This window comes from Sinocyclocheilus rhinocerous, unplaced genomic scaffold (genome assembly GCF_001515625.1).
Source record: "Sinocyclocheilus rhinocerous isolate Xijiao unplaced genomic scaffold, SAMN03320098_v1.1 scaffold1867, whole genome shotgun sequence".
Lineage (NCBI taxonomy): Eukaryota > Metazoa > Chordata > Actinopteri > Cypriniformes > Cyprinidae > Sinocyclocheilus > Sinocyclocheilus rhinocerous.
Window position 1 is genome coordinate 28,583 of NW_015659003.1, and position 23,961 is coordinate 52,543.

At 36.4% G+C, this 23,961-nt stretch overlaps 1 protein-coding gene and 1 long non-coding RNA gene across 6 annotated transcripts in view; one reads left to right on the plus strand and one right to left on the minus strand.

The window, feature by feature from the left end:
- LOC107723146 (uncharacterized) overlaps positions 1 to 15,634 on the plus strand; it is an 18,265-nt gene extending 2,631 nt beyond the window's left edge. The window contains exons 2-3 of the long non-coding RNA XR_001637897.1: positions 590 to 593; positions 15,623 to 15,634. This is a non-coding gene — a long non-coding RNA (uncharacterized LOC107723146). The remainder of the gene's footprint in view (positions 1 to 589; positions 594 to 15,622) is intronic.
- On the minus strand, positions 2,137 to 14,376 carry LOC107723142 (zinc finger protein OZF-like). Of its 5 annotated transcripts, XM_016531672.1 has the most exons (4): positions 14,327 to 14,376; positions 13,718 to 13,875; positions 3,057 to 3,746; positions 2,137 to 2,888 (listed from the first exon to the last, which is right to left on the minus strand). In XM_016531672.1, the coding sequence occupies exons 2-4, from the start codon at positions 13,764 to 13,766 to the stop codon at positions 2,284 to 2,286; spliced, it is 1,344 nt and encodes a 447-aa protein (XP_016387158.1). In that variant the 5' UTR covers positions 13,767 to 13,875; positions 14,327 to 14,376; the 3' UTR covers positions 2,137 to 2,283. The 5 variants fall into 5 exon arrangements, 3 of the variants coding, with proteins under 3 accessions (XP_016387158.1, XP_016387156.1, XP_016387157.1); XM_016531670.1 differs by having other exon boundaries at positions 2,137 to 3,746; XM_016531671.1 differs by lacking the exon at positions 14,327 to 14,376 and adding an exon at positions 14,152 to 14,285 and having other exon boundaries at positions 2,137 to 3,746.
- Positions 15,635 to 23,961: the final 8,327 nt, after the last annotated feature.

A 23,961-nucleotide genomic window follows, 5' to 3' on the forward strand; every position in this document is an offset into this window, starting at 1 on the left:
CCCCCCTAAAATGACTACTCAGCCCCCCTAAAAATTTTGCGATCAGCTCCATAAACTGTACATGAATTCGTGATCGCCTCAGTCCCCTTTAAATTTCATATGAAAACAGCGGCAGACTTCGGCTCCTCCCCATCTTTCAGCGCATTCTTCAGTCCGCAGACCACGGCGACGCAGAGCGAGAAACAGAGGACAAGGTGTGTTTATCGATAGATTGTTATAATATCTGCAACTGTGCAGTTCTTTGTCATAAATACAGTTTACAAAATATAATGGGGGAGCAATCAGTTTCCCATCTACTGTAAAGTTTTTGCTGCGTTCCCTCATCACACTACAGCTGTTTCTTCCAGCGAAAATGAAACCCTTAGGCCTTAAGTTCATATAGATGAACTAATACTTTATGAAACGATCATGTTGCCATTTTCATTTGAAAATTTAACTTTCAATATAATACATATTACAGTGCATGTGCAAAGAGGTTTGCATACTTGAGCTAAAGAAAGAGGGTTGTACTAGAAAAGCAAACAGTAAAATTGTTTGTGTAACTACAGTAAACGTGTGTGTGTGTGTGTGTGAGAGAGAGATCAGGAAGACTTGTATTTGGCTTATTCAATACTCCAATGTTATACCTATCTAAGCAATACAGTGGAATACTGCAATAAGTTTAGTAAACCATCCCTATTAGTCATCCTAGTTACGCAAAAACAGAGAAACAAATAGAGACATAATTAGCAAAGCTGCTTTTTCCAACCAACCAAAATTGATTTGTTTAAACCAAGCTAAAGAATAATAATGTGCATTTGATCAGATATAACTGCAGTACAAGTTTCATCTGGTCTTGTTGAGATATGCTGATGATACTCAACTATAACAGTGAAAACTAATCCTGTATTTTCTGATAATATTACCAAGGGGCAACATATAGATTGAAAATAGCAGAGGACCTAGGACAGATCCTTGTGGCACTCCATATTTTACTGGTGATAATTGAGATGACTCCCCGTTTAAATAAACAAAGTGGTAGCGATCGGACAGGTAGGATCTAAACCATCTTATAGCCTGCCCTTGAATACCCGTATAGTTTTGTAATCGATCTATGTAAATCCGTATGCACTACCTCAATGTTTTCATTGCTTGCTTGATCAGATGTTTGATCAACGGTCTCTTTACATAGCAGTTTATAAAGACGGCTGGCATTTCACAAGTTTATTTCCTTTATCGACAAAACAACTTATGTCAGAGACAGTTTTAGGATAAGGAATATTAACACTGTTGCTGTTTAATTACATGGTGAATTCATCATGGCGTAGAAAATTAATCGTAGCTGAAGATTTTAATCGCAGGTTAGAATTCTAATCCCCGATTTGTTAATCTGTGTTTAAAATTAAGTGGTGCAACACAACTTGATTTAAAATAAAACCCATCAACAAATCCTTGATTTGTTGTAAACTTTGCTTAATTTAATCCTTGTTGGTGCAACCCACCCTAAGTGATATAAATTAAAAAACATAGAAAGACAAATTAATCGGAATCAGAATCAGAAAGAGCTTCATTGCCAGTTGTGTTTACACACACAAGCAATTTGTCTTGGTGTTAGGAGCTTCCAGTACAGAAAGTACAAACATAGTTCAGAGATACATAAAATGAAGGTAATAAAACACTATAATGTGTCTACTCTCTCAAATATTAAATAACAATAGTAATAAAAATATACAGAAAAAGGAAAAATGTCCATTGACAGAACTGTGAATGTGCATATGTGCTATTTACAGATGAAGGTTTGAGGAGTTATTTACAGATGTACAGTACTGAGGTGTTATGTGTTGTTCAGGTGGGATATGGCCTGGGGAAAAACTGTTATGAATAATGATAATAAAATGATTAGAACAATAAATCGATTAATAAAAAAAATGAAGAGTTTATTTGCAAAAACAAAAACTCCGGGGGTTTTTTATTTTCAAAAATCATGTTTTTTAATATGTTATCATGTTTTTATTGTGTTTTATTGCAATATTAATATTAAATTTAATATTTAAAATGAATTATCAATATTAAATAACCCAACTGCAATTTGATTGAGATTAATTGGAATGCACAATGAAAAAGCATAATTCCTGAGAATTGTTAAAAACGGAGTTATCCGTTTTTGCAAATTAACTCTTCAAATATTCTTCTGAAATAATCAATCAGTTCATTACTTGTTCTAATAATCTTTGATTAATCAATTATCAATATACTTGCTTTATGCAGTCTTACAGATCAGAACTCAAAACTACTACTCTGTAATTACTCTATCATTTCAGACATGTGGGTTTTTTTATGAGCGGTTAGAGAAGAAAAATGAGTGAAACTCTTCCCACATGTTGGGCAGTGATACGGCTTCTCTCCAGTGTGGATCCTCTCATGTATCCTCAGATATTCTGAGCGTTTGAAGCTCTTGTCACAGTGTGAACACTTGTAAGGTGTTTCTCTAGTGTGAACTGTCCTGTGCACTTTCAGTGCACCATCTGTAAAAAAAGCCTTACCACATTTAGAGCAAACATGATCCTTCACACCGCTGTGTCTTTTCTGGTGTAATTTTAAAGTACCCATCTGACTAAAACTCTTTCCACACAAAGAACATACATAAGGTTTCTCCTTTGTATGAACCTTCAGGTGATCCTTCAGAAAATCTGCCCTAAAAAACTTTTTACCGCATTGATCACAGCTATATAGCCTTTCTCTAGAATGACTAAGCAGATGTACTTTAAAAACGCCTGATTTTCTAAAACTCTTCCCACATTGATCACATGTGTATGGCTTTTCTCCAGTGTGGATTTTCATGTGTTCTTTAAGGCCTCCTTTTTGTGCATAACTCTTCCCACATTGAGCACACGTGTGCGGTTTCTCTCCTGTGTGAATTGTTATGTGTTCGTTAAGGCTTGTTTTATGTATGAAACACTTCCCGCACTGTTCACATGCATATGGCTTCTCTCCAGTGTGGATTTTCATGTGTTCATTAAGGTTACCTTTATGTGTGAATCTCTTCCCACACTGATCACATGTGAACGGCTTCTCCCCAGTGTGGACTTTCATGTGTTCGTTAAGGTTTCTTTTTTGTGCGAAACTCTTCCCGCACTGATCACATGCATATGGCTTCTCTCCACTGTGGATTTTCATGTGATCATTAAAAGGCACTTTTTGTATGAAACACTTCCCACACTGATCACATGCATATGGTTTCTCTCCAGTGTGGATATTCTTGTGTACGGTAAGGTTTCCTTTTTGTGCGAAACTCTTCCCACATTGGTCACATTTGTGCGGCTTTTCTCCAGTGTGGATCCTCATGTGTTTGTCAAGGTGTCCTTTATATGGGAAACTCGTCCCACATTGATCACATTCGCATGGCCTTTCCAGAGTGTGGATTTTCTTATGTTCATCAAGGTTTTGTTTTTGTGGGAAACTCTTCCCACATTGATCCCATGTGTGTGGCTTCTCTGCAGTGTGAATTTTTATGTGTTCAATAAGGTTTCCTTTTATTGTGAAAATCTTCTCGCACTCATCACATGCATATGGCTTCCCTCCAAAATGAAATATTATGTCAAGCTCAAGATTTTGCTTGCATGAGAAACTCTTTCCACAGTGAAAGCAAGTGAAACATATATTGTCGTTTTTCAATGAGGAACTCCAGGATATCTCTTCAGTTTTGACCAGATGTTTCTCCCCTGCTTCAACTAGTTCTTCAATCTCCTTGTTCTCTTCTATCAGGTCTAAAATGAAAGTTAAAAAAAGTTTCAAATGTTTCAAAAGTTTGATTTTCAGCAAATCACTAAAACATTACTAAAATAAATAAACTTAAATTAAAAATCAAAGAGAGAAATGTGAAAGGAAATCCTGACAGTAGAAATATGAACGTTCTGATGCATTCAATTGAATTACTGAATTATTATTTTTAAACATTACAGATTGCACATTTTTGTAATGAGAACTACTAACTATATATTTCATTAATTATATTTTAAGTCAGGGATGTAAAATGTTTAAAATTTTAGTAATATAAATAAATATAAAATGGTTCAGATAATATTTGGTAAGAAAATTGGGTTCTAGGCTCCATTTTGTGCCCAATTCATGAATAGTTACCTGGATATTATTTGCTTTAAAGCTGCAGTACAGAAAAGTTTTTTTTTAATGAACAAAAATCAATCAATCAATCATTGACCTAGAGTATATACAAAATATACACTACCGCTCAAAAGTTTGGGATCACTTGCGAATTGTTTTGTTTTCCAAAGAAAAACACATTTTCATGCAATTCACAAACAATTTTATCCATTTCACAAAAAATTATCTGATTAATTTTAATTGTTTAAGAATGATCTACATTTTTGCATAGAGGCCTATTATTAGCAATTGTCAGTCCTCTGCATCAATCTCCTGGTATGGCTGCTAATTCAAGTTAATCATTTTATAAGGCTAATTGATTATGAGAAAACCCTTTTGCAATTGTGTTGCACAGCTGAGAACCATTGTACTAATAGAGCAAACAAGGGAGCATGGCATTCTTTAGGTTAGTTTAGTATCTGAACATCAGCGGTTGTTTGTTTGTTTACAGGCTCAAAGAACGAACTTTCATTAGAGACCCGTCAGTCTATTGTTGTCCTTAGAAAGGAAGGCTACTCAATGCGAGAAATTGCAAGGAAACGTAAAATTTCTTATCATGCTGTTAACTACTCCCTTCAGAGAGCAGCACAAACTGGCTCTAACAAGGACAGAAAAAGGAGTGGGAGGCCCCGATGCACAACTGTGCAAGAAGACAAATATATCTGAGAGTGTGTAGTTTAAGACAAAGACGCCTCACAGGTTCTCAACTGGCAGCTGCACTAAATAGTACCCGTCAAACACCAGTGTCCACATCAACAGACTTCAGGATGCTAGACTTCATGGCAGAATTGCCAAGAAAAAGCCGTATCTCAGACTGGCCAATAAAAACAAAATACTGAGATGGCCAAAAGAGCACAGACATTGGACACTGGAAAACTGGAAGAAGGTGTTGTGGACATATGAGTCCAAGTTTGAGGTCTTTGGATCAAACAGAAGAACATTTGTGAGACGCAGAACAAATGAAAAGATGCTAGAACAATACATGGTGGAGGCAGCGTGATGGTCTGGGGGTGCTTTGGAGGTGGTAAAATAGGAGATTTGTACAGAGTGGAAGGGACCTTGAGGAAGGAAAGCTATCACAAGAGTTTGCAACGCCATGCCATACCCAGTGGACAGCACATGATTGGGGCCAATTTCATCCTACAACAGGATAATGACCCAAAACACACCTCCAAAATGTGTCAGCAATATTTGAAGAATAAGCAGTCAGCTGGAATTCTGACTGTAATGGAGTGGCCAGCACAGTCTCCGGATCTGAACCCTATTGAGCTGTTGTGGAGCAGCTTGACCATATGGTATGGAGTAAGGATGCTCCGATCGATCGGCCGGAGATCGGTATCGGCTGATAATCACATTTTATGGCTCACTAAACTTGACCGATCTCACGAAACGATCGCAATTTGATGACGTCAACACGTCAGGACGTAGATGATGTGTGGGGACGTAAATGATTTGGCGCCGCAGTCATGTCATCGCCGGTGTGGAATTACTATGACATTTCGAGAAAAAATGAAAAATTCGCTGTTTGCCGTTTATGTTCCAAAGAAATCTCACGTGGAGGAGCATTGTCCAAAACATTTAATACAACGAACCTGATTCGGCACGTAAGAACGAGCCACTGCGAGATGTATGGCGAATACGAAAAACTGGCAACTGCAAAAAAGGCAACGGTAACTAGTAATGCGACTCTCACTCAGCCATCCATTACAGACGTTCTGAAAAAACACAAACTTTACACACCAGACAGCAAGAAAGCTAAGGCTATAACCGCAAAGATAATGGAATTTGTATGTATTGACAACCAGCCGCTGTCAGTTAGAGCCCTGCACGGGCTTCAAATTTAGGCCCTAGCCCGGCCCTGGCCCGAGACGCAGTGTCCGACAGAATTACCGGCCCGAGCCCATCTATAGGCCTATGGGCACTAGACTTGTGCCGGTATTCGGTAATGCGATATATCACGGTAATGAGTATGCACGATATTGATGAAAATTTGATACCGGCATATCCCTAATGGGCACAATAAAAGGAGAAAAGCTAAATGAGCCCGAGTCCGACCCGAGCCCGATTTGCAAAAAAAAATAAATAAATGGCCAGAGCCCGGCCCGAATGGACTCAGTGTGTCGGGACCCGACGGGCTTGCAGACCTCTACTGTCAGTCACAGAAGACATTGGATTTAAACACCTTATTGCACATCTTGGACCACGATATCAACTGCCACGGCGCAAATATTTTACCGATGTAGCTCTCCCAGAGTTATATCAAATCGTCAACAGCCACATAAACAGTCTACTTCACAAAAATGTGACCGTGGTGAGTTTAACAATGGACATTTGGAGCTCTAGCGTATCCCCTATGTCCATATTAAGTTTGACAGCGCAGTGGATAACTGAAAACTTTGAAAAAAAGTGATTCTCCACTCCCAGGAATTTCTTGGCGCACACACTGCTGAGGCTTTAGTCGCGACATATAAAGACATGTTGCAGGCTTGGGACATACCTGAAGAGAAAGTGCATGTCGCAAGGAATATAGCAAAGGCCATGAGAGACTGCAACTTACGCAGCGTGCCGTGCATGGCACATACTCTCCACTTAGTGGTTCACGAGGGAGTCCTATCACAGCGGGCTATCTGTGATGCTGTGGCTATTAGCCAGCGCATTGTTGGGCATTTTAAGCATTCGCCCCAAGCATACTCGCATTTAGGAGATATTCAAAAACAACTTGGCCAATCTCCTAAAAGGTTGCAGCAGGACGTCGACACACGATGGAATAGTACTTACTATATGCTCAACACTCTGCTGGAACACAAACGTGCATTAATGGCATACACAGCTGACTATGACATCCCGTATCTCAATGCAACACAGTGGAAATTCCATCCTGATGATCCGACGATAGCTGCTCACATCTCAGCATGTCTAACAGACATTTCTTGTTGGATGACGGACCATCACCTTCATCTCAACCTGGCTAAGACAGAACTGCTTGTGGTTTCAACAAACCCATCACTTTATCAAAATGTCACCATCCAGTTAGGTTCATCAACCATAACTCCTTCAAAAACAGCTAGAAACCTTGGAGTTGTGATTGATGATAAGCTGAATTTCTCAGACCACATTGCTAAAACTGCCCGGGGCTAACCGAGACTTGTCATTTGCACTTATATATTGTTGCTCTTTTGTTAGTTTTGACTGCTTTTATTGTCCTCATTTGTAAGTTGCTTTGGATAAAAGTGTCTGCTAAATGACTAAATGTAAATGTAAATTAATTGAAAATATGGTTTCCATTCTTGCACCTTTTGAAGAGTTGACCAAAGAGATTAGCTCATTAAGATCATCTGTGGCTGATGTCATCCCATCTATCAGAGCCCTGAAGTGTCTCCTTGCGAGAGATTCCGACTCGGACCATGGAGTAAAAACATAGAAACAAACACTTCTCGAAGCTGTTGTAAGGTTATCAAACATTGATAGGGAACCAGTGTATGTTGTGTCTACGGTCCTTGATCCTAGGAAGGTCTTAATTAATTTTGTAGATATAATGTATATGATATATTTCATATAGTATGTGACCCTGTCTGTGAAATCCAGCCTAAAATCTCAATCTAATGAGATCGCATGAGATGACGAGCATCAGAGTTTCATTTTTTAAATTAATTTCCCTATGATTTTAATCTTTGAAATGGTCTTATTCAGTCAATAGGCTATTAAATATATCAAGATTATATTTTCACAATGTTTTTAACATTATATTACATTATATAGGATGATTTTATGCAGGGTGCGAATTACAGGGAGGTTTGGGGGGGTCTGACCCCCCTAAAGAAGGCTTGATCCCCCCTGATGGACGTCAAAACTAGATGTAGGGGGGTCAGAATGAAAGAAGGCTAGCCTACGCATAATATGGATAGACATTTACTTGTAAATATTAATATGCAGTTTTATAGCCCTGACTGATTTTAAACTATAATTTTGGCAGCCCCTGAAATGGGTCGTATTGACATTACCTGAGCGGTTGAAGAATACACTACAGCGCTCATTTAAAGATGTGCATTTATTGCTTGGACAGAGCAGGAACACCTAAAATGCATGTGTAGATTCAGTCGAGTGATAAATTTTACACTCTTCAACTTAATGCTGCTGAACTGAATTTACTGAACAAACTATCTGCTAAAATGACCATAATATTAATAGCAACACTGAAATACAAGTTCAGTATTTATTTACTAAAATATTTTTTAAATATTTATAAAAAAAACGTGAAATATTTATTTCACGTTTCTGTCAGTCAGATGCACGTGAAAGTTGCATGTGTTACTATAACAAATACTGCCTGTTTTCTATCAGAATCATCATTGGCTGGTACTGGTAGAAAGACAAAAATAGGTTACATAAAAGTTTTTACCTAAAAATGAAGATAAGGTAAAGAATTCACATAATTACATTTTAGACACATTGTCAGTAATTTCGCCAACGAATATAAAGCCCAAGGAGAACTGTTGTGCGTCTCTGATCAACACAGCGGTGTTTCATTAATGAATCCACGTTTTTAAATGAATCGACTGAATCAATGATTCAGTGAACCATTCATAAAAGCAGTTCATTTCTGAATGAATCAGCCACTTGAACGAATTGTTTGAATGAATGAATGAATGAATGACTCACTTAAGACAGGGATTTGCCACCACCTACTGGCGCTTTTAGTTTTATATTTAGAGTATCGTTTATTTTTTTAAATAATGTCATATTTCACTATTTGTATTTTTGTATGTTGAAATAAAATATTTCTTTCTAAAGCTACTTATATTTCAGCTACTTTTTTGTAATGTCTATTCAGTGTTTTTTTTTCTAAATTAACGATTTTCTAAATTAAAGATAATAACTATTATCTTTAATCGGCACATGATGTGCATGTTAATTAATTAATCTCATTAATTTGAGATTAATTTGATTAATTAATTGGCACATTATGTAATTAGATTGTTTTTTTTTTAATCACTTGACAGCCCTATTTAAAACATTTAAATATGAAATTGTATGTAGAAAACGGTAAATCAATTACTTTAGCTGGGTTTACACAGGCAGGGTTACATATACTTATGGTATTGTACACGTCAAGTTACAGTTTTTTTTTTTTATTGGTTTGGTACTATTTTCACAAGTAAGGTGTACATTTTCAAAACTCAGTACAAACCTTTAAACCGATCACACTTGTAACACCACTAGTCATTCTTTCAAAACTTGATCTCATGATTTAATTGTAGTTGCACATATTTTCATCATTGTTTCAAAACACAAGATCATTGTGATATGTATTGAGAACATTTGAATTAATCACCAAAACACAACAGTATGATCTTCTTTCAATTTAGTACTTTTAACAATCAGTTCATTCAAGAGCAAACAATGCAAGATTCATGTTTCAAATCACCTTTGTTGTTGAAATAATTACAGTAATACAGGCAATTGCCAGAACTACGTTTTTATAAGCTGTCGGCCCAAAAAAATGAGCGTTTAGGACACAAAAGTAGAGCGCAACATGTCATATTACTCTGAGAACCGCGCCCACTGAAGAGAAACGTAATCGACGACAAGACCATTCATTATTTTTAACCATGTCAAAGGATTATTTCACCACCCTATGTGAACCTGAGGGGAGGAGAAATATTAAGAAACTAAATTGTATTGGTCTATGTCAGTGCCCCTTTTCCTAACCTTCCTTTTGTTTGAGAAATGATCCAACTGAATGGCCCAACGTGAAATACCCCGACATCTACAACTATTTGTGTCCTAACCGCTCGTTTTTTGGGTCGACAGCTTACAAAAACCCTTACAAAATAGTGGTTATCATCTTAGATAAATCACTTTTAGTGTAAAAATAATTCAGTGCATTTGGTTATCCCTAAATTGCAATCACATGCTATAGAAACTAAATATCTATTGAATCTATATTTATAGATGCACCAAATGATTCAATGATTAACCATAAAGATGAGTTAGATTAAATAATAGATAAATGTATTAAACTGAATGAGAAGTCATGCTAATGAAAAGTTTGATATAGTAATAGCTTTATGAAAGGCAGTTACTGTGAATGAAACATTTATATAGATGAAACACTTATTTTGTGTAGTGAAAAGGATATTTTGTGATTGTGTGTATTGTACTAACACAAAAACAGTGCACTTTTGATGATCTGTTGGGATATTAGTACTAAGAGTCTTGAAAATGTACCAGTTGCTTGTGAAAATTGCGCCAAAGCAATTAAAAAAAACTGTAAAACAAAAAAAGGCTTTGAGTGTGACAAATGTGTTGTAGTATGTGAAAGTATTAAATGAAATAGTATAGTATAATTTTAGGCTAATGTAATTGAAATTTAGCAATGATGGTTATTTTTTCCTTCTCTAAAAAAAGATACAAGAATAGATATTATGATGATCAGATAAAACCAGAGGCACACAGACTGCTCGGGGAAGCGCTGGATGTACGAGTGAGGCGGGGCCATAGCTCTGGTGAGAAGATGGGAGAAACTGTGGCGACACTAAAAGCTCTTCCATCTAGTTCTTTGCAGCAGATGCATGAGGAAATTCTCAAGAACACCAGTGGCAGCAATGCTTACAGCCAAAGAGATTCGGCAGCACCTGAGATAAATCTGTACCTCTCTGAGCCTGTCATCCCAAAATCTGGAGATTCCCTGGTGTTTTTCATAAAGAAAAACTTGCCTTACCTAATTAAGTAGGAAGGGGCCAAAGGACTACTCTGCAGCTTGACAATCACTTAAATCATATTCCTGTTAGTTAGTTTTTTTTTTTGTATCAGACTACTCCATTTTGTTCTTTTTGGAGTTTAAATGATTCTATTTATTTTTTCCTCTTCAGTCTTATATTGGACAGTGTTTAATTAAGCCATATGAGTTACATCAGACTTCTCCATGTTGGAGTTTAAATATTTTTATTTATTTTGTTCTCTCTCTAACATTGGACAATGTTTAATACAAATTATCAGAGGTGGAACTTTCAAGTCACAAGCAAGTCTTCAAGTCATATCCCAAGTCCTCAAGGAGTTAAAGTTAATGAGATAATTAAGTGGCTAATTAAATGATGATTGTGCATTAGTGATGAACACTTGCTGTTATTGAGAATTACAGAGGATCAGATGTTGATGTTTTACTGGTTAAAAGTTAAAATGATTTCACCATCATGGAGATCAGTGTTTGCTTTAGTTGGGCTCTTGACCCTTCACTTTTGGTGCTAGATCTCTCTCTGTAGCAATGCATGAGATGTTGTAAAGCAGAGAAATTAGAGCTATGCAGCTATTAGCTGTTTTTACATGATGATAAAGTCACCGTGAGCTAGCCAGATCATAATCAAAATATTTTTATTATTTGTTTATAAGTTTAGGTTTTGTATAATCAGTTCTGTGACACTACAGCATGCAAACAAAGTGCTGCTCTAGTAGCTACAGTGAATAAATTTTAATCTATGCAATGCATATACAAATTTTTACACCAGCATTATTTAGACACACACAGACATCAATAACCAGCATATGAATCTCAACAATGGTGACAATCAACAAAATGTTTCATGCTGCAATGCATGCTGGGTAACACCATAGTAAAAAACTCCCATCATGCACTGCAGTATGAATAATTATTGTCACCACTGTTGAGGATCATATGATAAGTGTTCATGTCTAAAAGTCTGAGCTCATACATTTTTCTCTTTTTCAATATCAAAGCCTTACGAAGGCATTTGTTTAGTGAGATTTTTTTTTCTTTCAGTTCAGGAATAGTTGAAGGTCAGTCAATAAACTTAATTTATGTAAGTTCATTCATCATGAGTTATATGCAGAAAATGTAAGCTCATCTGCTACTTTGAGGTTTTGATTCAGCAATGCATGAACGTTTGCTCTGAAACAACATTGCAATTGCTTAAAAACAAATAATTTTGGAATTAGTAAAAGTGTCAAGAGACCAACTAAAGCAAACCTTGACCACAATTATGGTGGCATCGTGTGTGTGTGTGTGTGTGTGTGTGTGTGTATGTGTTGATTTCATCCAAGGCTGTGGCTAAAGTCAGATGTAGTTCTTGTGTTTCTCTTTTCTTCAGTGATGTTGATTGTTAACAGCAGGTGTTCATTACTAATGCACAATCATCATTTAATTAGTCACTTAATTACATCATTAACATTAACTTTAACTCTTTTGAGTACTTGGGATATGACTTGAAGACTTGCTTGTGACTTGAAATTCCCACCTCTGCAAATTATAACAATTTGTTCTTTTGGGATATTAAATGTCAGACTTCTCCATTTTAGGAGATTTAATGTTTATTTTGTCCTTCACAGTTTGCTATTGGACAATGTTTAAATAAACCTTGTGGGTTGCATCAGACTGCTCCATTTTGTTTATTTAGTTTTGTCTTATATTAAGTATCCTGATATGCATAAACCCCATTTTAAAGGCATATTAAAATGTTCACTGTATAGTGAATACTTTTTTGTCATTATTTAGAACGGTGTTAAAACAAGTTACATTACATATATTACATAATTACTGTAAAAATATAACAAAGGCAACATTTATAGTATTACTTTATCTGAAAAAAAGGTTAGCGGTGATCAGAGAGCTTACATATCAGTTATATAAAGCTTGAAGCATCAGAATCGGCATCAGTATCGACCGATCACCATGACAAGAAATCGGTACTCAGTATCGGCTGCAAAAATCCTGATCGGAGCATCCCTAGTCCGGAGGAAGACTCCATCGAGCCAATCCATCTTGTGGGAGGTGCTCCAGGATGCATGGGGTGAAATCACATAGGTTACCTTGAAAAATTGACAGCTAGAATGCCTAAGGTCTGCCAGGCTGTAGTTGCTGCAAAAGGTGTTTGTTTTTTTTATGAAGGCAAAGTTTGAAGAACACATTCATCATTTCCATCAAAATCATTATTTCTAACTCTGACAATGTCAGCATGTCCTGTTCTTTTGCTATATTTCCTATTCAGACTAATTTCATGTGTGTTTCCATGGAAAACAATAAAATTTCTAAGTGATCCCAAACGTTTGAGCAGTAGTGTATATTTTTGTATTTTTAGTGTAGTATAGTAGTGTATATTTCAAGAGTATTTTTGTCTTGTTTTTAGTATAAATATCTAAAAATTCTTGAATCAGGATGCATTTACTTGACAAGTAAAATGACTTAAGACACAATGTCTTGTTTCCTGAAAAAATTATCCAAATTGTGTTAGTTTTTGCTTAAAACAAGCAAAAAATATCTGCCAATGGGGCAAGAAAAAAGAATCTTAATTCAAAGGTTAAACAAGATTATTTTTCTTACCCCATTGGCAGATGTTTTTGCTTGTTTTAAGCAAAACACAATTTGGACATTTTTTTCAGGAAACAAGACATTGTGTCTCAAGTCATTTTACTTCAAGTAAATGCATCCTGATTCAAGAATATTTTTATATTTATACTAGAAAACAAGACAACAATACTAAGGAAGAAAATCTTTTTTTCTTCCAAAATTTGTTTTTGCAGCTTTAAGTTTTATAACCGTAAAGAATTAAGAACAAACACCAACCTATTTGTTGTTCAATATCTTCCTGTTTTATTCCGCAGGGCTCATCCATGTTTTCAATTTTCTCACACCAACTTTATCTTCTTCAATTTTAGGCTAATGGGAACATTCCAGCATTTATTGGTAAACTGCTTTGAAAACACTGAACTGTAGGTGAATTGCTGTAAAAAATAAACCAGTTATCAATTCAATGCTTTCATCATCAAATTTAGTGTTACAATCAAGCAAGCCTCTTCATGTCAAAATAGATCATGCTAAAAATGCATTAACCCACAGCCAAAAAATAAATACATAGAATATGTGAATTTGTTTGAAAACAAATCAAGTTCGACTCCCATTAATTCCCCTCACAGATCGTACTTTGACTTTTGATCAAGTGACATTCAAAAACAATACCATTATCGCTCTTAAATGTATTTAGCATTAACGTTCCTCACATTGTTGTTGTCTGCTAGGCTGAACGTTTATTTCAGACAGCAGATGCCAGAAAAGACGCACAAATAGCGCTGAACCAGATGAAAACGATACAGAATGACTCTGTAAAATGCTGCTTTACCAAACTGTTTTTATAATTGTACAATTATATGAAGCACAGTGAACTGATTGTCTTACCTCAGGAGACAAACGCTGACTGATGACGCCAGTGGTGACGTCATCTTCTTGTGTTACGTCGGATCGTACACATATAAGTGCATTACCGCCCCCTATTGACGAGTGGACTATTGACACGTCGAGCGTGACACGTGGCTGTTGTTTTTATCCTGATCGTCACACTTTTCATATGTAACTTCAGTCACGTTCACGTAGTGAGAAATATTAAACTTTTCAATTATTGCTTAGGTTTTTATTATTATTATTATTATTATTATTATTATTATTACTGGATAATGAAACATAAATTGTTCAGTTTTTTTTATTAAAACTTTTTTCAACAGATCATAAAGTAAATCCCATGTCACTAGCAAATTTGTAATTGACAGCGATAATAACTGCAGCCACATTCTGGAATATCATGGCTATAAACAAGGAACATGGATACAATAGTTTAACCAATACAGTGCTGCTTTTTGTTTGTTTGTTTGTTTTTTTACAAAAAATAATATTAATGACCAAATACTTATTGAATTTAAATGTAAGTTTCCTTTTTGTTGGAAACTCTTCCCACATTGCTCACATGTGAAAGAAATGTTAAGTTTAGGTTCTTTGTATGGAAAACTGTTTTGAGTCTTTATTTCGGTTTAAAAAACTGAAAAAAAAAATTTTTTTTCTTGTTCTGACATAAGTTTCTTCACTCTCCTTATTCTCTTCCATAAGGTCTAAAATGAAAGTAAAATTATTTAATTTCCAGTAAATCTTTTAAAAAAAAATTTGTGAGAAATGTGAAGGGAAAGGGCATAAAAATGAATCATGATGAAAGAAGGCAATTGCTATAAAAAAGAAAGATCCATCAGCATTCATTGGGTTTTTTGTTGTCCACACGTGATCACATGGAAAACATCAGAAATTCAAGTTTTTTTTTCTGTAAGGGATGTGATAAATGTTTTAACATCAAATGATTTGTAAAAATTTAATATTTATCCCCAGCTAGCAGGGAACATTTATGAACATTTTCTAATATTCTGTACAAGTTTGCTTCATGTTTTAAATAAAACATTTGAATGAAATGTTTAAAGAATGTTTTGAGGATATTTTTTCATTTCAAATAACGTTCCTATAATGTTAAGTGTGAACAAAGATATAACATGTTTACTGCAACATTTTAGGGATGTTTTGGATTTTTTTATTTTTTTAGCTAACATTATACAATATTCTTAATAAAACATTGGCACAATGTTTCATGATAACAAATGAAGAACATTCTCTCAGCCACATTAGGAAAACATTATAAGGATATCATTGAGGTCTGAGATACCAAAATGTTTTCATAAAACGTTCTCATAATGGGAAGTGTTAACAAAACTATAACATTTTAACTGCATCATTTTGAGGATGTTTTGAGGATGTTATTTAGGTAACAAATTATACAAAAATTAAATATATATATATATATATATATAAGAAACCCACCCTTAACCCATCTCTTTTAGAGAACTACAAACCGGTTTCCCTTCTTCCTTCTGTAATTCAGAAACATGGCTTTTCATATCACTGCTATGCTATTGACACTCAACTCTACCTCTCATTCCATGCTGGTGATCTGACGATAGCTGCACGCATCTCAGCTTGTCTAACAGACATTTCTTGCTGGATGAAGGATCATCACCTTCAACTTTAACGCGTTAAAATAATGTAATGCAGTTAACGCAAAATTACTGTTGCTTCTCTGCTTGCGATCAGATAATTTTAAGATGCTAAACTCCGGGAAAGTTTTCAGTCCAATTATCCAGAATGCATTCAAACAATTCGTCCAAAACAGCGCTAATATAAAGGAAACCAGGCTGATTACATCAGAGATTGTGGTTAAGCAACTTGACTTCTCTAAAATGTAAAAAAAGCTATTTGCTGTTGCGCTGTACACATACTATACAATTCAGATATATATTTTTTTTTTTGCATTTTTTTTCTTTCATATGTGCTCATATGGGCTCCTTATATCATTTGGTTCTTTGGTGTCCTTTTGCAGTATCCTTTTGGAGTTTTGGAGTTCTTTTGGAGTCCTTTTTTGGAAAGACATCTACATTTATCCTGAGAAACGCTTGCAGAAAATACAGATTTTTGAGAATCACCCTTCAATCTTTTGGTTTACTTTGCTGAATATAGCAAATGATGACAAAATAACCATTTGAAACAAGATAAATGGACTGTGCTTAATTTCAGTGTGTGATAAAATGTTTAATCAGATTAATCTATTGACAGCCCTAATATATATATAAATAAAATAAAATTTTAAAAAAAGCATTATAAGCATATCATTGAGGTATGAGATAATGGAATGATTTTTATTAAATGTTCTATTAATGTATTAACAAAGCTATAACATTTTAACTGCATCATTTTGAGGATGTTGTTGAGGTAACAGATTATGTTCTCAATAAAACATTGGCACAATATTGCATTATAACAAAAGGAAGAATGTTCTCTCTTCCACATAGGAAACCATTATAATGACACCATTGAGGCCTGAGATGACAGAAGCGTGTACATTCTGTGGGGCCCCGAAAACTTGGTTCCCCAAAAATCATGACCAACATTCAATGGCCCTGCATAGGACAGATTCAATGACTGCTGAATAGAACTATAGGCTATGAGAAGAGCCTGTGGCAGGTTGACTGTTTGACTGGTTGTAACACTGTTTAAAGAATGACAGTAGTTTTGGGAGTCCATCTTCCAGAAGCGTCCCTTTAGCTCATTGTTAGCAGCTCACACCAGGACTCACTCACCACATTTTTGTTTTCTGACTTAATCTAAAGTGCTGGTCCCTCAAGAGTCACCTCTCTGTTCATAAAACCTTTAAAGAATCTTCATTCAAAGAATCTTTATAAATGTCATTACACATGTCACAGCCAGGGCCGTACCCACCATTGAGGTCCCCGAGGTCCGGACCTCGGTATTTTTCAAATAACAGAAGTTGTAAAATAATTACCTTATATTAATTCTGCTTTGGTGCTGCAAGGATAAAAAGCCAAGATAAACAGATCTTCTCATCTGAGATACCTCAGCGGTAGGGGTAGGGGCATCTTGCATGTAATGTCTGATAAAGCAGCGTTTGTGAGTGGAGCGCTGCTTTATGCACAGCCGTTACCGGGGAAACCTCGATTTCTACCACTCCAACAGCGCCTCCTGCTCGTAGAGAATGAGTTTGCATATATATGCCGCCACAAACAGAGTGTAAGTCTGTGGGAAACACTGGACTATGGTATAAACAGAGCCGATCCTCCCTATACACAAAATACGCAAGCTGCGTAGGGCCCCCGAAACACCAGGGGGCACCCTTGCTCTCAAAGATGATTTAATTTTAGTTTCATTTTTGAATTTGGCCAGCGGTTATGAAAACATGAATGATCATTTCTTTTAATGTGGTTCGCTGTCGCCCTTTCTACGTAAAAATCAGTCAAATCATGTAATGTGAATACGTAGCATGTAATGGGAAAAAATGAGTTGAAAGCGTACCGAGAGACACTGTTTCTCAAGCGCTTTTTGCGAGCGCGATTCGAGACGGAGTGAAACACGGACAAATGCGTTTCATTCATTCGTTCATAACCACTCATACCTCCCCCCCGCTCCCTTGCCTACACAGTTTTGCGTAGGGCCCCCAGAAGTCTAGGATCGGCACTGAAGCTGCGTAGGGCCCCCGAAACACCAGGGGGCACCCTTGCTCTCAAAGATGATTTAATTTTAGTTTCATTTTTGAATTTGGCCAGCGGTTATGAAAACATGAATGATCATTTCTTTTAATGTGGTTCGCTGTCGCCCTTTCTACGTAAAAATCAGTCAAATCATGTAATGTGAATACGTAGCATGTAATGGGAAAAAATGAGTTGAAAGCGTACCGAGAGACACTGTTTCTCAAGCGCTTTTTGCGAGCGCGATTCGAGACGGAGTGAAACACGGACAAATGCGTTTCATTCATTCGTTCATAACCACTCATACCTCCCCCCCGCTCCCTTGCCTACACAGTTTTGCGTAGGGCCCCCAGAAGTCTAGGATCGGCACTGGGTATAAATAATAGGGATGCACCGAAATGAAAATTCTTGGCCGAAGCCGAACAAAATGAAACACTGGGCCGAAGGCCGAATACCTAACAAAGGTTTTTCAAATTTTACCCCCAAGTAGGCCTATTTTGCCATTTTTTTCACCATTACATTAATTAAATTCCCAAAATGTGCTTTTTACTTTTTTATAAAAGGTAAAGTGTAATTACTATTATCATTATCATCACAACTTTTACTATAACAAATGTGCTTCAAAAACACACAGTTACAGCAGCCAGACAAAAACTTAAGTTAAAAAAGTCAAGGGTCAGGAGCCCAACTAAAGCAAGCGCTTACCTCTATAACGGTGACTTCAAACTTTATTATTTTCAATAAAACAGCACTAAGGCTTCCTGGAGGCTAAGTGAGGGCTGCCCGTGCAGGGCCAGTGCTAAGGGGCCAACGTTTTGCCAATGAGCAAATTCTCAGGGGCCCTGCACTGGCAGCCCATAAAGGACCAGTGCAGGCTTGTTTGCAGGGTTATCTGTACATAGTAAATGCAGTTATTTTTAAGCGGTTGTTGAAATCTAGAATCTAAAACGTGATTTAGCCCCCCCCCAAAAAAATTCCTGAGTCCGTTGTTCATAATTGGACTCGAGCTCAAACTCGAGTCTGAGTCCAAGATCGAGTACCCCAACTCTAGCAGTGCCACACAGCACGTTTTCAACCCTACTGAATATACACCAGAGTCTCTTGGTCTTCCCTTCTGAGCTTCCTATAGCTCAGCAGTTTTCAATTTCAGTCCTCGAGTCCCCCGCTCTGCATATTTTGTATGTATCTCTTATGGCTATAGACGTTTGAAGTACAAGGATTGGAATTGAAAACCGCTGCTAAAGATCACAAAGGACACAAATAAGGGCTTACTTTTGCATGACATTTCAGATGCTTCAAAATGTGATGGCAAAATTTAAAAAAGCATTATAAGCATATCATTGAGGTATGAGATAATGGAATGATTTTTATTAAATGTTCTATTAATGTATTAACAAAGCTATAACATTTTAACTGCATCATTTTGAGGATGTTGTTGAGGTAACAGATTATGTTCTCAATAAAACATTGGCACAATATTGCATTATAACAAAAGGAAGAATGTTCTCTCTTCCACATAGGAAACCATTATAATGACACCATTGAGGCCTGAGATGACAGAAGCGTGTACATTCTGTGGGGCCCCGAAAACTTGGTTCCCCAAAAATCATGACCAACATTCAATGGCCCTGCATAGGACAGATTCAATGACTGCTGAATAGAACTATAGGCTATGAGAAGAGCCTGTGGCAGGTTGACTGTTTGACTGGTTGTAACACTGTTTAAAGAATGACAGTAGTTTTGGGAGTCCATCTTCCAGAAGCGTCCCTTTAGCTCATTGTTAGCAGCTCACACCAGGACTCACTCACCACATTTTTGTTTTCTGACTTAATCTAAAGTGCTGGTCCCTCAAGAGTCACCTCTCTGTTCATAAAACCTTTAAAGAATCTTCATTCAAAGAATCTTTATAAATGTCATTACACATGTCACAGCCAGGGCCGTACCCACCATTGAGGTCCCCGAGGTCCGGACCTCGGTATTTTTCAAATAACAGAAGTTGTAAAATAATTACCTTATATTAATTCTGCTTTGGTGCTGCAAGGATAAAAAGCCAAGATAAACAGATCTTCTCATCTGAGATACCTCAGCGGTAGGGGTAGGGGCATCTTGCATGTAATGTCTGATAAAGCAGCGTTTGTGAGTGGAGCGCTGCTTTATGCACAGCCGTTACCGGGGAAACCTCGATTTCTACCACTCCAACAGCGCCTCCTGCTCGTAGAGAATGAGTTTGCATATATATGCCGCCACAAACAGAGTGTAAGTCTGTGGGAAACACTGGACTATGGTATAAACAGAGCCGATCCTCCCTATACACAAAATACGCAAGCTGCGTAGGGCCCCCGAAACACCAGGGGGCACCCTTGCTCTCAAAGATGATTTAATTTTAGTTTCATTTTTGAATTTGGCCAGCGGTTATGAAAACATGAATGATCATTTCTTTTAATGTGGTTCGCTGTCGCCCTTTCTACGTAAAAATCAGTCAAATCATGTAATGTGAATACGTAGCATGTAATGGGAAAAAATGAGTTGAAAGCGTACCGAGAGACACTGTTTCTCAAGCGCTTTTTGCGAGCGCGATTCGAGACGGAGTGAAACACGGACAAATGCGTTTCATTCATTCGTTCATAACCACTCATACCTCCCCCCCGCTCCCTTGCCTACACAGTTTTGCGTAGGGCCCCCAGAAGTCTAGGATCGGCACTGGGTATAAATAATAGGGATGCACCGAAATGAAAATTCTTGGCCGAAGCCGAACAAAATGAAACACTGGGCCGAAGGCCGAATACCTAACAAAGGTTTTTCAAATTTTACCCCCAAGTAGGCCTATTTTGCCATTTTTTTCACCATTACATTAATTAAATTCCCAAAATGTGCTTTTTACTTTTTTATAAAAGGTAAAGTGTAATTACTATTATCATTATCATCACAACTTTTACTATAACAAATGTGCTTCAAAAACACACAGTTACAGCAGCCAGACAAAAACTTAAGTTAAAAAAGTCAAGGGTCAGGAGCCCAACTAAAGCAAGCGCTTACCTCTATAACGGTGACTTCAAACTTTATTATTTTCAATAAAACAGCACTAAGGCTTCCTGGAGGCTAAGTGAGGGCTGCCCGTGCAGGGCCAGTGCTAAGGGGCCAACGTTTTGCCAATGAGCAAATTCTCAGGGGCCCTGCACTGGCAGCCCATAAAGGACCAGTGCAGGCTTGTTTGCAGGGTTATCTGTACATAGTAAATGCAGTTATTTTTAAGCGGTTGTTGAAATCTAGAATCTAAAACGTGATTTAGCCCCCCCCCAAAAAAATTCCTGAGTCCGTTGTTCATAATTGGACTCGAGCTCAAACTCGAGTCTGAGTCCAAGATCGAGTACCCCAACTCTAGCAGTGCCACACAGCACGTTTTCAACCCTACTGAATATACACCAGAGTCTCTTGGTCTTCCCTTCTGAGCTTCCTATAGCTCAGCAGTTTTCAATTTCAGTCCTCGAGTCCCCCGCTCTGCATATTTTGTATGTATCTCTTATGGCTATAGACGTTTGAAGTACAAGGATTGGAATTGAAAACCGCTGCTAAAGATCACAAAGGACACAAATAAGGGCTTACTTTTGCATGACATTTCAGATGCTTCAAAATGTGATGGCAAAATTTTTTTTTATTTCATTAAGCAAAATGAAATTGTCTTCCTCCATAGTGAATGCACATGTGATTTTTGGAATTACTCTTTTTTTTTTTTTTACTTCTGGCCACAGTAACCCTTACGCAAAGAAAATATATTTCCTAATATATGAATGATCAATATATTAAACGACATAATATATTCAAAATTATAAAGAATAATATATTGTGTAAATATATTACAATATATTGAATAATACATAAGGAATTGCCGCTTTTCATATATTGAAAAATATGTTACAATATATTTACTTACAGTATATATCATAATATATGTAATTTTATATTCAGTAATACACTTTATATAGATAATATATGGTACTGCATGTGTAAAATATATTAAACATATATTTACTAATGCAGACTATACACACATATATGGATATGGGCTATATATTTCTTATATTTATCATTTATTATATACATGATTAAAATAAAGCTAGTTTACAACAGCATAAGCACATCTGTTCATACTAAACACTTAATGAACAGACTATCACTGCGCTGAAAATTGCACAATCATTACTTTTTAAATAAAGTAACATATAATCTAATGATATTTGTCCAGTCATCATTCTAAGCACAGGCTCTACTCCTCTGCACAATGGTGACCCCATAAAACTTATACGCACCAGAGACCCTTTTACATTTCAATTACAACATTAAACACTAACAGATCTCCCCCATATTAATATTGAGCAAAAACACATGAAATAACACTTAATTGTAACATTTTTACTCTCCTTTAGCAGTAAGAAGCAAAGCATGCTGGGAATTAGAAATCTGCTGTAACTCATTCAGTGAATGTGTGTGTATATATGTGTACATACATTCACATTTATATGGGAGCATCTATGTGCAATATATACTAAATAAATAATTAAACAATGAATATGTATTTCTTAATTTCTAAATATATGTGTATGTATCAATACATAGCCTTATATTGTCAAGCACTAGTTTCCAATATATGGAAATGTATCATGTAATATATCGCATTATATGTTGCAGTATATTCCCATATATTTTTGTTTCGTAAGGGAAAGGACACAGCAATTTTTTTCCAGAATGAGTTTGCAAATGTTTCAGGCTCTTTGATGTGTGAAACTCTTTCCACAATGAAAACATGTGAAATGCCTCTCTCCAGTGTAAAAACAATCCCAGATAGCATGCAGATGTGGGCCACTTAAGGCAATGATATGGCACTGCTGGCTTTCTTATGGCCCGGACAAAATGGATGTAAGCCTGAAGTGGCCCAAATGTATCAATTCACATGTGGGAAGATCAACTGTTTTTTTCTTTCCCGATCCCCCCCACTCTTCGCTTCCTGACATGTTTGATCTGTCCTATCACAATAAAGGCAAGAATGCCAAAAACAAAACAAACAAACAAAACAAAAATAAATAAATAAATAAAATAAAAAGCGCGAGACTTAATTCTTCTGGAGGTGCAGCTGGATCATGAACAATGGGTACTGACCCATCCTTGAGTTTTAACTTTTCAACAAAACTTGCCTTGAATTGTCTCTCATTCAGAAAGCAGTCTGGAGTAAAATGATTCGTGCAGTCAGACATAAACGATATTAGTGAAAGTGAAGTGAAGTGACCCATACTCAGAATTTGTGCTCTGCATTTAACCCAGCCAAGTGCGCACACACACAAGCAGTGAACACACACACCATTAACACACACCAACAAAGTTGGGGGTTTGGTGCCTTGCTCAAGGGTCTCACCTCAGTCGTGGTATTGAAGGTGGAAGAGAGCACTGGTATTCACTCCAAAATCAAAATGGCTTGATAATTGAGACAGTTTAGGTTTTTGGGGGGTTAAAAAAAAGGAGTGAATTTTTATCATTGTAGGGCACACACTGCAAAGACACATTTATATGCAAATGAAGATATTTTGCATCCAATGGCTCCTTTAAAATGAAAATATTATAATCTTTATTCAAGTGATGAAGGATTTCGAAAGTCTGACAGTAATCAGTGTTCAGTACTACTGTAATGTTAACCCTGCCTGGTTTACATGTTTGAAAATGATTAACAGTTGAAACTATTAGAAATTTAGAAAAGTAATCAAATGTAATCAGTTACAGTACTTTAATAAAGTTATCAAAAAGTTACACTACTTATTACATTTTAAGTAGGGTAACTTGTAATCTGTAACCTATTATTGCATTGACATAAAAAAGGAAATTTACTCAAGTACTTTTAAAGCAAGTACTTCTGTACTTTTACTTAAGTAAAAATCTGTCTTTACAACTTTTACTTGTAATGGAGTAATATTTGAC